At 41.5% G+C, this 17,272-nt stretch overlaps 1 protein-coding gene across 1 annotated transcript in view; it reads right to left on the bottom strand.

The window, feature by feature from the left end:
- PLCH1 (phospholipase C eta 1) overlaps positions 1 to 17,272 on the bottom strand; it is an 84,862-nt gene that overhangs the window by 37,329 nt on the left and 30,261 nt on the right. The window contains exons 3-6 of the mRNA XM_072867068.1: positions 8,293 to 8,439; positions 6,954 to 7,197; positions 4,407 to 4,536; positions 1,408 to 1,578 (exon numbers count right to left, since the gene is read on the bottom strand). Of these exons, the coding sequence (XP_072723169.1) occupies positions 1,408 to 1,578; positions 4,407 to 4,536; positions 6,954 to 7,197; positions 8,293 to 8,439 (692 nt within the window). The remainder of the gene's footprint in view (positions 1 to 1,407; positions 1,579 to 4,406; positions 4,537 to 6,953; positions 7,198 to 8,292; positions 8,440 to 17,272) is intronic.

Raw genomic sequence — 17,272 nt, 5'->3', positions numbered from 1 at the left:
GTAATTAGAAGAACTGCCAGGACCAGATTGCTTGCAAGAATCTGTGTGTTGAGGCTATCACAGCGAGATCCGTGACGTGATAGTGCTCCATGTTTCAAGGGGGAAGGAAGGAAGAACCAGGGAGTCATACACACCAGGGAATTGCCACAATGGCCAAGAGGGGGAAATTCAGCAACAAAGCAGCACAGACTGTTGGTATTTTATGCTAGGTATAACTCAGAAAAAGCAGTCATTGCAGGCAGGATCCCAGAATGGCACAGGAGATTATCCAATGATTGCAGGCAAAACACAGCATCTATACCCAGGAAGCTCAAGTAGGTTTAGAAGTTAGCATTTATTTTTGTGACGTTGTTTCAGAACAATACTCTGCAAGCACGCACAGGGTAAGTGAACAACCCAGGACCAATTGCCAGAAGCAAACAAGAGTCCTAGAGATCACAAGGTTCCTTCTGTGCTCCTCACTGCCCAGTGTACAAGTTCGCTCTGTGGGTTCCACAGCCAACTTTTGTAGTAATTCAGTCTTTTTCAACATGGACATGAAAATCTCCACTGGAGCCATTTAGGAATGGCTAGAGATTTTTTTGTTCAGTAAGTTTGTTCATAAGCACATTGGGGGAAAATCTCCAATCTTGACCCAACTTTGCTTCTTAAGTTACTTATGCTGCTTTTTTTTTTTTTAAATTCCTTATCAGTGTGCCTGTTCCTGTGGTTCCCTGAACCTAGAAGTGCAGCCTCCAGATGTGAAATTTTCTTTATGCAAGTCCCACACATCTGTGAGGAATTATGCCTGGAAAACAAACTTTCCTGAAGAAAAACTGGGAAATAAGGCAGAAGAAGAGGAGGAAGGCAGAAGAAGAAGAAAGAAGGCGGGGGGGGGGAAATAGAATCCAGGACACCTCACCCTCGGCCAGGTTGGTGCAATATCCCACTTTGTGTTATATAGTTTGCTCTTCTTATTTTGTCATGTGTTTCTAGTTTTAAAACATATACCCTGAATTAGGATGATACATGATATCTGCCAAGACCTTTACTTATCAAAAGCATCTCCTGGAAATATCAATGCCCCACCCCAACACCAATAAACAATCCAGACAAGCTAAGCAAGAGAAAGCAACCATGCTAAGCAAGATAATCAGCTGCAACTAAGAAGTGTGAATGTTACCTGAATGCCATTATGAACTAACAAATATTAACCATATTGCCCTACACTTGCCTTTCCTCTACCAGAGTGCAAAAAAGTTCAAACTTTTTCTAGAAGCATTTTAAAAAAGCAATAAACCATTTAGATTTCTTTTTTGTTACATCTGTTTTCCCCCCTCCCCCAAGCTAAACTTTTCCATAAAATTCTTTCCCTGTACTTGAATCTATTTATATGTACGTGTATATGGGTGCATAGGATTCCCATACCTTTTGTTCCACCTTTAGAAACTGAGCAAGTTCTTCCACAGTGAGGTGATCCTTCTTGTCACTGTAGCTTAAGAGCAGTAAGTAGAGATCTCGACGTAAGGACATCATCTTGTAAAACACTGAAAATTCTTCAAAATTTAGGGTTCCTTGGTTCTCATCTGTGTCTGCTTCCTAAGAGATAAAATACACTCAGGTAAGCATGCTAAACACAGGCGAATTCAGGGAACAAAGCAGAAGAGGATTTATGTACACAAATGGAAATTTAATAAATTCTAGTCTGCAAGTTTCTGTTCAGACTCAAATCCTAGTAGGCTAAAATAACTGCAAAATTATAATACCATCTATTGGATCTTTTGGTGAAAACAGTTACTACACTAAAGCCACAGGCTCCCTATGAAAGTCTCAATTCCATCTTTAGTTTTGAATTTGTTTCCCATGTAAAGAGGCTCACCCTGGGCTTTATTCTGATATCTGTTACTCTCCTGTATGCCCTGCAGTTATCCTGGATTAAAACATAGCAAGGAACATAATAATTTCACCCCATGGCTTCCTCTAACAGAGTCTGACATTTTAAAACATTCAGGACAATATCACAGTCTTAAATTCAAACCGCAACACTCTCAGCCCCCTGTCAGCACTCTGTGGGGGGATAAGTCTGCAGCAGCAATAAGACTCCACACCAAAATATATGCCTAATAGCCCCAGTCTTGGTGGCAGGTTTTTTTGATCCTCAGAGGTAGGAAGAGAAGAAAACAGTACTTAACGCATGTTAATACAAGCTTTTTACTGCGAACATCTGCCTAAGAGGATTGCTTTGGATTTTTAAAACAAAGAATATATTCTGGAGAACTGCTGTCAAACATTACGTAGGTCTCCACAAAAAACGAACTTCAGGGAAGCTACAACTCTTGCTAAGTTTAAGGCTGTAAGCAGATAATGGAGGCAAAGTGAAATAAATGTTTAGAAATGTGCTATTGTTCCCATGAATAACGTCCTTTGTTCATAGCTGTAGATCATGTTTTTTCTCCATAGTTACAAACCCCCTTGCCATTCCCAAGTCATGTTCTGTTAAAAATGGTGCTTCCTTCTGTTCAGCTCAGAACACCTTCTGCGCAGAGTCCTTTGAACGCTGACTCGGCTTTGAACCTGTTGGCTCCTCCCTACACTGGTACACCAAATACCCTCCATCTGGAGAAGAAGTTGTATCCTCATCTGCTATCCCTTCCTCCTCCTCAAGAAAGCTCTTCCAGTTGGTGCCCACCCTCACTTCTGTAGAAGAGGAGCTTGAGTAACAGCAGATGCAAGGAACACATCTCTGGCCTGCTTTGCTTTCCAAGGATCCAGTTTTACTTTCCCTTTCACATAAAGCACTCCACTTAACTTTGAAGCACCTCTTAGAACAGGAACCGATCTTTACACCAGTGACTCCTAGTACGTACACACAACCGAAGTAGCAGCCCCATCCTCTATTCCCAGACGCAGGACCTGGACTGCTCCATAAGCCTGGCCACCCCCCTGGAGCCACAGGTGCCCCCCCAGGCTGGGGGCTGTTTGTGCCATGTCCGAAGCTGTAACCCCAAGTCACACAAACAGTACCACCTGAGCAGATCAAGTGCAAGAACAGTGCCGAGTAGCTAGATGTAGGGGCGAGGACTTGTCCCAGAGTTACTTTGCCATTCCCCTGATCCTGCATTAAGACCTGGAAGTCCATAGGACTGCTAGCACAAAGCATTGCTCACGGGGTAAGGCCTTTAGGATTAAGCCCTGAGTGACTAACAGTAAACAGACCTTCAGCACTCCTTTTATATTCGACCTTAATAACTTTAACCATGCCTGGGAGGTCTAGGATGTTAACTCGAGTATAGGCTGGCAGCAACTGCAGCAACACAAAAATAAGTAAACCAGTTTATTTTTAACCAGAAGTTGCCTCTGATTATACAAAGGCTGATGGTTGCTAGAGTGCATTACTCTTCGTTACTAGACACTTTAAAAGCACAGAGTGAACTAGATTTCCTTCCTCTCAGTACATGGCTTCACAACTGTCTGCCTCTCCTGCAGCAGTCAACAATATCAGAAAAACCCAAGGATCTCAGGGAGCTGCATCTCATTACACCTTGTTAGTGCTACTGTCATCGGAGCTATAAACTCGGATCACGGCAAGTAAGCTGGGAAGAAAATAATTCCCAGCTATGTGGTGTCAAATGGGATTTTAAATCATTTTATACCTACTACATATCTTAAGTGACATTTCTAATTTGTGGGAACAAGTACAACCCAAATTCACCTCTGCAACACAACCCCACCAATTTCCACACTTCTTAAGTCTTTGGGGAGTAACTTATACTCCATAGATATACCTCTAATGCAGATTTTATGCCAGACAAACAAAGCACTTTTGAGCACAGAAGATTCTTCAACTTCCCCATGTTTTATAGCAAACCAGCTTTTGGCTGGTACTGTTTTTGAAGAGTTAAGAAAATTTTATTTTGCTCTCCATTATGTCCTTAGCTTATCTTTCCTTTCCTACAGTAAACACTAGGGCTGGTGGAAAATGGTAACTGTTTTCAGACAACAGAAGTAAAAAATTGATTCTGGCTAAGTAAGAGGAAGTTGTTAAAAAAAAAAAAACTAATTACTTTCATAAAGCTAGTTTCTATTACACAATTTTCCATAAAGGAAATGAAAAAGGATTTCAATAGAAACAGAGTAACTTCATTGTCCATCAATGCCAGCACAGAACAATTCCATTCACAGAGACGAAAACAATAATGCATCTGAAAAAGTAATATTAATAAATTGTCTTCTATGTGGTTCATGTCGTTAAAACAATGTTCTGATGCATCTGTCTACAAAAAGGTAAACTTGGAAAAGGTCTGTGAGCTGTTGGAAGGGACAGAGTTTAAGTCCCAACCTGCAGATCCTATTCTGGATCTGTCCAGAAATAGACCGTAACTGGCACTATCTTACCACAACAACGCTGTGTGTTAGAGGCCACCAACCTGGAACATCTGCCGGACCTTCCTGCGGGGCAGATTAACATTTAGTTTATGCATCAGCTGGTGGATCTCTTCAATATTCAGCAGGCCGTCTCCATTCTTGTCAGCCTCCTCAAAGGTCTGTTTGACCCAGCTGCAAGCGTGTCAAGGAAAGGTACAAGAAGGTGATTTCCTCACAGAGGAGGGAGGTAGAGCACTTGGGCAGGTAAGGCACAAGACTCAGGAGAACAAGACCCTGCCCCAGCTCTTCTGGGCAGGGGGATAATTCTCCTTAGCAGAGGACCTTAACATCTTCCAGGGAGAAGAACTACGCATTATTCAATCCTGCCTTCCCAAACATCTCTTTTCAAGTCAGCGTCTCTGGGCAAAACACTTGGAATTAAGACTTCCCACAGCCTGCACTAGAGCTATTGGTGTACACCATGAAATAAAGTCATTGCTGGCAAAGATCTGGTGCTATCTACATGGTTCTCCCCACGCTGATGCCAAACCAAAGCATTTTTACTACTGTATGCCTGCTGGTACAATTTGCTATTGTACCTCCTACCTGGTGCAACCAAGACTGTTGACCTCCATGGAGTTATATCCGAGGGCTACTGGTTTCGTGACTCGACTCAAAAGAATCAAGCTCAATAGCCATCTATATCAGGGATGATGTTAATCTAATGCAAGAGGATGGAATAAGGAAGACTCTGTGAAATCAGCCTGGATATGTTATTATCAGCTTGTGGTTTCCATAAGAACCTCATTGAAAATTAACCATTTGTTATTCCATGCTTGTTAATGGTTATTGGTTAATGGTTAATGGTTATTAACCATTCTTGTTTTTCCATGCTCTCTCCTCCAAGACTGTCACACAGTTCTTTCATCCATATGTTTGTAACTCTTCCATCTCTGGACAAACTTCTTTGTCCACCACTTTCTCTCCAATATCTCAGCCCTCACCTTGTGCCACACCTTCCCCAGGGCAGCAACAACTCCATAGAATCGTAAGTTGCACAGAGAAAATGGATAGCACTCATACATTTGCTGTTTCTCCTCTCAAGGGCAAAATAGCATCAAATAAAGCTAATTCGGAAAACAAGAGGTGATTCTTCACACAGCATATGGCTCATCTCTAACATAACCTTTTTTGGGATGTTCTGCAGGTTTACATGGGTTTGAGGTGACACTGAACCAGTTTTATCCCCCTGCCCTTGCTTACAGTTTCATTCAAATGCTTAAAACCGGTACTGGTTTAATGACAATTACTTACAGCTAGGTTCACAATACCCCGTTGTGCTCTCATTTCTGATACTAGCTTCTCTTCTGAGAATGTACTTTAAGTTTGCAAATACTGCTGGGCTTGCTCCAATATCTTCTCCCACTTCTCCCTTCATTCTGCTTGAACTTGTCCACTTTCTAACCAGTACCTTTCACCCCCTCTTTGCACATATACCCCTTTGCAGCTTTTGCTAGGTTCTTACACTAATTGGAACTGGTACAGGGTCATTTTGTCTGCAGTCTCCCAGCTGCCACATTTGATAAGACAAACAAGACTTGAAGTGATGTTTAACTAGTAGAGAATGTACAGCAGCTTGGAAAAGTCATGGATAAATATAGCAAGCTGAGTATGTGTGCAACAGAGCATGCAATATATCCCCCAAATGGATCTGTGCCTATCTTGTATCAGAATTAAACACTGAAAATATATATTAAAACTATGTGAAGTGCATATATTCTCCAGAAGGATTATGTACACATGACCACTGTAGATTTCTGCATGGCAGAAGAAACAGGTTACAACTGTAATAAAGATGGGTTTGTTGGGGTTTTTTTTGTTTGTTTCTTTGTATTTAACATACTCGTTAGCACTGTTGTGAAAGAAAGCACATCAAGAAAATATTCAATGGGCATGATCTCTACAAGAAGTTAATTTTGGTTACTAGGCTACAACAAGCATTTAAGGAGCTTTAAAGATTTGTGCTCCTGACAATCAATAGAGGCTGAGAAGTACACACAGATATCTGACATACACCAAGAGAAACAGTGATGGCCAGGAGTTACTAGTCAGTTTACTGAAAGACTCCCAAAACATTAGGGTTTCACCTGTGCAGAGGCTAACAAATTCAAGTTTTCAATTAGTAATATCTTGAAAACAAGATATTGTTTTCTAATGACAAGTGTCTTCTAATGAACTTTGCAATTTGCAGCAGAAGGATAAAAGCACAGTTGGGCAAACATGACAGAAATCCTGAAATCATGCTGGGGTTAGCATTTACTGAGATAACTAGAAATGACTGTTTTGACCCTTCAATAAGAATTTCACTAACAAAATGCAAGACCATCCCCTGACTTCAATGGAGTTTAATCCAGTCCTTAAGGCACAGCTGATGTTTTACTGCACAGGTAAGCGTCCATGTCAAACGCGTAACTCAAGTTTCCACTACAGTCAGTGGCAAGGCTTTTGGTCACTTACAGGAGGTGAAAGGACACCCTATGCTGAAGTCACTAAAAACCAAGCCAGAAATACTGAATCAGAAGCTGGAGCTCAGGCTCATAAAAGGATACTGATCGTGTGTTCTCTGTCGCTTAGCAAGCGAGTCCTCATCACTTATTCCAGCCATCAAATATTTCAGTCCTGTGATCCAGGTGCGAGCTTCCTCTGGGTTAGATGTAATCAGATCCAGTGACTCCATGTGGTTGCCATGGTAAATGGTAAAGCAACAGCTTGGGTCGAAGTTCCCCTCTGCATGGCGGTGGAAGATTTCAGACTGCCGGCCTTCGGTGACTTTGTAAATGGAATCGATGACAACTGTGGGGAAAAGGGAAAACAAAAATTGACATGCTTGGAGACAGCCACCCAATGTCTTTCTGCTTTTGAGCAATTCTGGCTAAAAGGAGGCTATTCAGGCTAAAAGTCATTAAACATTTTTTAATATTACATCTTCACATCCAAAAGGGCTTTTTGATTTCAAGGCTTATCCTTGCTCCGGCCATGCCATGTGCACAGTACAGCTGCCTCGAAGGCAGGCCAGTGCAGGTACAGGCAGCTCACAGCAAAGCTCTTTGAGTGCTTCCTGCTACATCAGAGGACTGTAGGCTACTCAAAGGGGAGCACAAGGAGACGGATGCCAAGTGTCTTCCATCAATCAGTGAAACACTGCGTAGCTCCAAAGGGACTGCACCCACCACAGCTGTGCATTCTACAACAGGAAGACAGGGATGCCCATTGCTGTGCTAGGTAACATGGCTCCCAGTGCCATGGCTGCAAACAGCTACGCTGTTCAATACAGCAGCTCTTAGCCACTACACACTGGCCCAAAAACATCAACTGTCACTATCTGTAGCCTTCCCAACTGCTCGTTTTTAATCTCAAGCCTCTGTGACAGTTCTGTGAATTTCTAGTCCTTATTTTATTCAATAAACCACTAATTTGAATTTCCAATTTAAAACAGTGCAGCAGGAACAGTTTCAAAGAGAAATAATGCTACACAATAACTTCAAGATGTAATAATGCCCAAAGAAAGTTATCACAGTTAAGATAAAGAAACCTCAGTCCAAACTTTTCTAGGTTCTGTATTTAAATTTGTGGTGTATACATTGAAAAGACTTCAGCATAATTTCCTATCAAGTCACTCTTCAGTTTGCTCATAATTCATATAAACCTATGGAAAATGTTGACATCTGACTGAACCACACTCCCCTTCCTTTCATAATCCTGCACTTTTAGTAGGTGGTTAAACTCTACTCACACTCTTGAAAACCTTCATGTAAGTATCACATCACATTTAAAATAAGCATCAAAAAGCATTTAATTGATCCAAAAAATATTGTTCAGTTTTTCCTCTGTAATTCACATTCTAATACTGAACTGCCCAAGAAATTAAAAGAAATATTAAAAGTTTACTTTTTGCCTTTTCGCTTTTTCTGGACGGTCTCCATCGGATGCAGGTCCTGTGCTCATCCAGGTAGAAGAGCCGAACTAGCCCTTTGGTTCCGCTCTTCAGCTTAACCATCTGAGTCCCAGACTGCATAACACTCATGCATCTTTCAACTGCAAAGCAGAACAGGATAAATTCAACTAAATGGCCATCTAATTCCACTAATAAAATGAGCTATTGGCTTTCCAACATCTGCCAAGCATATAAATTTTTTGATTTGCACCTTTAATGACAGCAACTAGTCATTGCTGTGTAAGAGACATATTATTTCTTCTTCTTCACAACTAGCTTCTCCACACAGTAAAATAAAAAAATCATCTGTCAAAACACCTTCACGACAAAGGAGGCAAAGAAAACTTTACCATATATTGAAGGAAAATATTTTATAGTTGTTCCATGCTTGCTTCCTTTAAATATTTTTATATTGTTATACACAGTCCTGTAATTTTAAACCAGCACTCTGCAAATTTTGAACAGTGAGACTATCATTCAAACTCCACATTCCTTTGGGCTCGGTAATCCTTTAGCTTATATCTTGTGCTTTTGACACTGTTAGAACTGTTAACAGAATTATAAATACACAATCCCTCCTCCCTACTACACACATTTACACCCTCTCCATCCTGCTACCAAATTTCAATCACATCCTGCGGAGACTTCCTTTTATCCACCCATCCCATCCGGGATGGTAAGGTTTTGTTTCTCTGTTTTGACTCACACACACCCATCTCTTCCATTTCATCTCAAATCTTCCCTCCTACAGTTTTCCAAACACTAGGACCAAGATAACATTTCCTCTTGATCTCAGTATATATCCATGCTCTTAAATTACCTTCTGTTTTTATCCATGCACAATCTCTCCTCACTTGATATCACTCCAAATTCACCTCCCAGATTATTTGTTTACACTCTGGCTGGCTCCCAACTACTATCTGGGTCTGTCTTTATTTCTTCTTATCACACTTCTTCTCTTCACCACTTCTCTCTTCAGTACTCCTCTTGGTATCACAACAAAAACTAATACACCCTCCCACTCCTCTCGGCCAGAGCTAGGATTTATTTTCTCAGCTCCTGACACCTCCTTAACTCCCACAGCAAGCGGCACAAGCAGCAGCGGACTCAGCACCAGCTGAAACCCCACAGTGCTCCCATATGCCAAAGCACGTTGTGGTGGCCCTGCTCAGTTTGTCTCCAGAGCAGAAGTGTGGCCAGAACACGTCTTCCAGCAGAGACCCACGCAACCCTGAGCTCATCAATGAAGGAGAACAAGGCTGCTGCTCCTTCCAAAGCTCCTCTGGGTCAGACGCAGTCAGAGCAGCATCCTAAACATCAGTGAAACACAGTGCAAACAGCCGTTGTCGCTGGATCACCTTTCCCTGGCTCCCTCGCACAAACCCCTTTTTGTTGGCAAGCCAAACTCCACATCAAATAACTGCATCACAAGCGGTGCTTTTGCTGAGTTGTCGTCTTTCTTGGAGGAATGAGAGGACTCGGGTTGAGCTGAACAGAACCAAACTCTTCTGAAAGCATCACAGTTGTGCAAGAGCGTAATAAATTTGTCCTTTATTATGTCCATAAATATATGGCCTTCTCTGAATCATCACACATACCAAATGCATGGGTGGGTTTGGAAGTGCTTTAAAAAGTGCCAGAAAAGTGACATAAATCAAGCCAGAAATAGATGTTATATAGTAGCCACACGTTGACTGTGGCAGTTTTAACTTGCACCTGTCTGAAGATGCACAAAGCACCAGGAAAAGAAGCCTTTACACCACGAGGGACTGAAAACTCAGAACCTTAAAGAAGAAAGATTAACTGAAACAAAAATAAGTCTCTAAAACTTACTACATATATATATATTTACACACACACACACACACATATACACACACACACCTTCTCTTGGGAGACTGAGCCTTTCACTTTGGAACTGAGTTTAGATCAAGTCTGCCTTGGATTCATAGCTAACAAACAAGAATTGTTCTCCAGCACAGAACTAAGGCTCTCCATAAGGAAAGCTTGTACCAGTGTGTGTGGATACACAAATTTGAACTGCTACGTTAGGCTGGCATACAAACTGCATGCAGGTTTTTATTTCGCTATTAGAGTGATCGATTGCAACAGGGTTTTAGCTCAGGAGATTTAGCAACAAGCTACTCAACACAGAAAATCTGCTTCTTTGCACCTAAGCCTATCAGTTACTAATAAAAGTCTTACAAAACTAACTAATTCTCACATAAGTCTTTCTATTATCATCAGCTCAGTTGTCATAGAAAAAAACCTGCTTTCACTAACATGTTGTTGAGGACTTGTAGCAAAAGGCAGAAGAAAGAGGACTATATTTCTTTAATGTAAGCAAAGCAGAAAATGGGCCACACTCCGATAACTACAGCTAACAAAACCATGGGGAGGTGGGGGCTATCATAAAATGTGATCCAGCTTTTTCTTCACTGTTTCAATTGCCTAAACATTTCTACATCACATTTGTAGTTGTTACAGATGCATTTCACATACACATTTTCAGACAGACTTCAGAATCAAAGCTATGAGGAATAGTTTTTAAAACACTTTTTTCACAAATAGAGTGGAAGAAAACCAGTTCCTGCCAAATATCTCAACATTCTCCATTTCTCAGATGCCATCTGCAGTAAGTCTAGTGCCCAAGTAAGCACCATCTTTTCTGCTTGCACTTTTCCAGTTCCAAGAAAATACCATCAGAATGCAAACATTTAAAGAAGAATAGTGAATATGTAAGAGTTCATTGCATCATCCCTACTGCGTAGGTGTTAATAACAGAAAGAATCCACTTTAAAGTGGACTACGGTAATAGAAATGCCACACCATTCATAGGCCCATTGGATTTCAACTCTGCAAGCCATTTACAAAATACACCATCCTCTCCTTTAAGCTATTTATAAAATATAAGCACACAAAGAACAGTCTTTTTCAAATCTGTTCCTAATATGCTAATGTCAGTCTCTAGCCAGACATTCACAAGAGAGACACCGCACATTAGCATCTGAATAAGGTGAAGTTATTGAACAGAGGCAGTTCAGAACAAAGCTCCAGAAGAGCAATTCAAGAATGCTTTCACTAAGGAATAGGAAAACTGGTTCCAGAAAAATTTAATCCTCTAGATAAACCACGAATACTGAGTAAATGAAGCACCTCCTCATTGCAGACATATATTAAAATTTGAAAAAGCAAGACGTGGTTTCCATTAGATGGTATTTTTCTAACACAAGGACTAGCTGTGCATTTTTTGCCCAAAGTCTGAAAATGAATTAAGTTAAGCTAGAATACAATGTAGTTTATATGTTACAAGAACAAAGAAAGTTAATTAATCTGGAAATTCAAATACAATCTTATGCTTATGCATTATCTATTTAAAGCTTTACTTTCAAATGAAAAAAATCTGAAAGCTACAAAGTCACTTCTGTTTCCAGAGTTATGCTAACTTATTCTTGACAGTCTATCATCCTAACAGACATCCAGTAGTTTATCGGGCTTTAATAATATTGAAATACCAGTGTATTTTTTCCTCCTAAAATAACCATTTAAAGCAAAACAGACCTGAAATCTAAGAGCATTTTTTTAATTTTTCAGTTCAAGCGATGATAATAATTCTTAGTAGTACACACATCTCCCTTCCCAAAGGAGCGGCACCTCTATCGAATGGTAAACCAGATACAAACCCATCTGTGCCAGCTGGACTTTTTCTGAAGTGGCCACACTCCCCAGCACATGGTAGACCTCTGAAGCCAGGAGGAAAGCCATCCGAGCCCCGGGTAAGTCCAGATGTTACTTGAAATCTTGCACGTTAGGCAGACGCTATTTATTCTACCTGACAACACTGCTCCTCGCTGCTGAATAAATCAAGCTGCTGCCTGGGAACACTAAGCTGGAACTCTGACCACTAACCATACGCGGCCTTACGTTCAAAAAGCACTCTAATCCGCCCCAAATCAGCCAACGCTACCTTCCGTCCAACTGCTCTAATCTATCCCCATGTGCAATCAGGTCTTTAATAACAAGGCAATAGCTTAGCACTGCACCCTGCGAGAATCTCTCACAAAGAGTTACAGCTCTGTTCACAGGTTTAACAGCCGTTCCCTGTACGAGTCCTGTTTTTCAATAGTTTGCAATTAATTTGGCTTAATTCTCAACAGTGATAGTCATGACATGCACATCTGCCTGCTGTTGTGCTTTACTACAAAGCCTTTAATGCATGCTGGACCCTTTAGTTGTTACTAGAAGGAAAATATTTAGGGAATTAAAAAACCATTACCCCTGGCAGCACTTTCAGTAAAATAGAAGTACACTGATCTACAGGGCACTTCACAGGAGTGAAACAAACATCCCCTCCCCATAAAACATGTTCATCCCAAATTAAATAAATATGCTGGTCACTTCACAACTGGAGCCAACAGGCAAGCACCGTGCAGGAGGACATACCTGTATAGGTGCACCCATACCTGGACGTGCTCCGTACCCGAAGGACGCCGGCTGGGATGCTCGCTGTGCACCAGCTACCCCGCCGCCCGCACGCGACAGCCAACACTGCACCAAAGTTTTCCAGGTTACCCCAACTCCTGAACACTTGGTCTTGCTGTGCCCTCAGCCCTGATTAGCTTCCCCAACCCTTCATTTCAGTCATGTAACCCTAAAAGTGAGCAACAGCAGGAACAGGTTTGAGATTTTTTGCTGCTATATTTTGGGTTTTAGTTACTCAAGATAATACTATTACGTAACCCTTAGTGGCAAAACTCTCTATTATCAAGACCCTACAGCAAAACCTTGATGGAACGCAGGTTTTGGGTGACCACGGGTTTATTTCACTTTAGCCAGTTTCAGTGGGATTTCACTTCAAAAAAACCTTACCTTTTCCCCATTGCCTTCAAAGAACCATTACTTGCAAAGAGATGATGTTAACTATTTGAACAACAACAACAAAGCTCAAGGTCCCATAGGTTTTACTCTGGGGGTCCTGTGCAGTAAGTTACACACACACACAAAGTTTCAACTAAATAAATTCCATGCTTGTCCTAAGTTTTCTCATGGCAGCCTACTGCCACAGTGCTACTCGGCTCACCCTGAGCAGAATCTCACCCCCATTTCCTTCAGCTTCTGTGAGACAGCACAAGAAAGTCATTAGACAAGGAACATAGGTCTTTAAATAATGAGTCATTAATTCAGTTTCAGGACAGCCAGTAAAACCTATCTTGGCAAAGGGCAGTGTGTGCAACTGCTACATGCAAACAGCTCAAGTGTTCACAGCAAACCCCTAGTAAGTTAATACAGTAGGCCCTTAATAGGATATGACTATTTAATAGTTTTAGGAAGAGTGTCCTACAACTGAGTATAAAGATTATACCACTCAAGTTGTGAGACAGATTGTCTTTAAAAAAAAAAAATTTACTGCTGTCTGCAAAAACAGTTTTCTTTTTCTCCATTACATTACTATATGTTAAGAAATTAATATGTCTAAGTGCAACCAAAAGAAAAAAAGGTTTAGTCTCATGTCTTGCTTTTATGGACTTAATGGCCATTTGCAAAACCAAAAAGATTAACTAAGGTATAAAGAGTATTACCAAACAATGAGAAGTATAATTATGAAAGAGGATATAAACTGCGTTTCTAAATTATATGCAGCAAGCTGCATTAAGCCAACGTTAAGCTTGAGGAGATAAAAGAGACCCATAAAACACAGAAGTTACTTTTTCAATTGCAACATCAGCTCTTCTCCCCTACATTAGGTGGTTTTGGTTTTACTATATGCTTTGCAGGTATGTTGTTTGTTTCTCTCTTCAGAGAGGAAAAAGCCAAAAGACCCCCCACTACGACCACCATGTGCTGTTTGCACCCACTTGCACTGCCAGCGCTCCTGCAGCCACCTCCTGGGATTCACTCTGCTGCGGTATCCCAAGAACCAGAACAGGATCCAACACCTCACCTTAGGGTAACTGCTCTTCACTACAGAAAGCATGGTTTATCTTGCTTTATTTAAACCCCAAATGCCACTGTAGTAATTCTCTCAAGTTTTCAGATTTAAAAACCCCAACATTCCAGAAACCAAACTCTGAGTGAGGTTGTTATACAAGAAGTAGATGGTTGGTGGGCGACAGAGGAGTCACAGCATGCTCCCATCACTGGAATCGTGTATCTGGATCCAGCTTGGAGTCCATTTTTCACTGACGTAGATGCACATTCCCAGAAGCAGGCATTGAAGAAATGTGCAAAGAAAAAGGCACGCACACCCCTGAACTAGACAACAGTATGCAATTAAACTATCACCATCCAAATAGCGAAGATACTCTAGATGCGATCACAAAAAACCATTCTATTCTCAGTTGTCTGAACTCTTCTCATCATCCTACTTGGCAGCCATTTATTCATCGTGAGTATGCTGTAAGTTTGCCTTTACACTAATGCCATTAAAAGCCATTTACTCCCTACCCCATCCCCCAGAGAGCACATTTTATCTAAATCCCATAGAACAGCACTAATATCCAGCACACCACACAGCTTACCACTAATGTAATCAAACTGTTGGTTGCTCTTTTGTTACATAACAGCCAAAAAGCCCAGGAGAGCAGAGACAGGTCTGGGGGAACTGACTGTTTTTAATAGCCACGTCTTGTATTTTATGCCAGTTTTTAATTCACTTTGCAGCAACTCTTCCAACCCCTCACGGAATTTTACATTAAGCTTTTGGCAGTCGATTTAATCATAATCTCTGTGAAGTTCACGGACTTGAGATAGACAATCTCTCGCACTTCTGCAAATCTCAAGAAATCCTCAAGGAAGTCACCCACACCAGCAGAAACACCGAAGGCTAGTGCCGCCAGTCCTTGCAAGGCCCAGCTGAAAACAGCGCAGGTATTTCCTTTCAGCCCTCCAGAAGGCAGAGAATCAAAACTAGCAACCAGCAAAACAAAAACTGTGACTACTGAAAACAATTCTGAGTAGCCCACAATCAAAGAAAATCATTAAATCTGAAAAACAACTTATGCTTGTAAATTCACTAAATAATATGCAACCATAAAAAGGGGTGAAGCTTAAGAACAAAACAATATACTACCCAGAAGGGTGTGGGGTGTGGAATCTATCAGCATAGTTTTAACTCTCTGTAGGTCTGGGAACAGGCTGGTGTTGTCTTGCCTTATTAAAAAAAAAAACAAACAAACAAACAAATCACAACCAACCAACCACAACAAAAAACAACCAACAAAAAAACCCCCAACTTGGGAGCAGTAACTCCCAGAAGTTATGTTTATGAGCAATACGTATTTCACAGCAACTGCTGTTTCAGCCTACCATATTGAGATTTTTATCTTAATGCTTCTAGGATGATCAATTTAAGTCATTTTCATATTACAAGTGAAAAGTTTTTGCTGTATGCCTTCTCCACAGCTGATCCTTGATAATAATGAGTGATTCTTGCCATGGGAGCACCCAGAGTCCCCTCCCAGACTGAGGCCCCCTCCTCTTCTGCACTTAGAGATCAGAAAGGAACCAGAAGCATCAAAACAAAGACCTGGCACTACAATATAATCCCAAAAGAGTTTTAATCACCCTTATTCATTAAGTGTTCCTACAGTGAGACTACCTTCTACAGAGTACTGTGCAAAGCAGAAAATGACTTGCTAGGACACTGCCTTATTTACAGGGCCTACGATCCCCTTTTTGAGATCTACACTTCAGGATAGCAACTGAAATCCGAGAGCGCAGCCCCCAGATACAATGAATAATGCATGTTTTCCACCTCTGCTCAAGGATACCTTCCTTCTGCTAGCTCAGCAGACTTCTAATTATTATCTGCAAGAAATTAGCCCCGGTTTCATTCAAGCAGCACTTTGGAAAGCAGCTGATAAACAGATTGTTCAGCAGGTACAGCTTCTCTGCAGTCCTGCTGAAGCATCCTGAGGGCCTGAGTGGTCACAAGGCCTTGGGACCCCAGCTCTAGGTCCATAAAGCACCACCTTCGACAGGCCACTGCCTGACGACACAGAGCCAAGAGACCGACTGTGCGACAGCTTACCGGGGAACGTTATTGCTACCGGTTCCTGAAATACAATAAATAACTCTGAGATCTCTTCTTCCTTCAGAAACAGATTGCAAAGCTGCTCATTTTGAGAGCTCTAGTGCCATTGCAACCCAGCATGACTGAGGACTATAAGTTTTCCATTAAGACTACAGAATTAGTTCTTTATCAGCACTGAAAAGCACAATCATTTAACCACAGGCATGGCCAACTGCCAAAACACATTGTCACAACATTAGAGTGAACAGGAAACACAGATTTATTAAGCAAACACAGTTAACAAGTTTGTGCATCCTAATCCTCATTACTGCATGAGGATCCCTCAGCAGGGAGGGCACAGCAATTGATTATGACTCTATAGAGCAAGCGGAAGCAGCAGCAGAGAGGAAGAAACGGAGGAGGATAGTTTCCACTGCACTTGCCAACAAGGAGGATGAGTGGACAGGTCTGTACGTGCTGCTGTGACAGCCTCAGTAGCAGGTTTCAGGACAAGCGAAGGGCAGAGAGGCATTTGGCTTCTTGGGCAGCATCCTCACACTGCCATAACCATTCGCAAGGCGTACGAGACATCGTTCTGTGGGTCTGTGGCCATGTCTCCAAAGGAAACCCTAGGGCCTCCTGTTTGCTAGGCAAGCTTTTGCTCAGGTACCAGAAAGGATAGCAATAACTCACTCAGAGGAGGGATTCTCTTCCAGAATCCCATGTCTGCCCTCTAAAAAAAAAAATAAAAAAATCAATAAGTACATAAAGAAGGATCATACGCCTGAGAACCAAGCATGTCTTGTTTTAAGCCTGCCTCTGTTGTACAGCATTAAATGTCATCCCTGTTCCTCGATCCTTTATGAACTACTCAGGACTTCAGTGAAATACAATTTCCACCACGACATATTGAGCTGCGTCAG

Source organism: Ciconia boyciana, chromosome 7 (assembly GCF_034638445.1).
Source record: "Ciconia boyciana chromosome 7, ASM3463844v1, whole genome shotgun sequence".
NCBI lineage: Eukaryota > Metazoa > Chordata > Aves > Ciconiiformes > Ciconiidae > Ciconia > Ciconia boyciana.
This window is presented reverse-complemented; position numbering and strand designations above follow the sequence as displayed.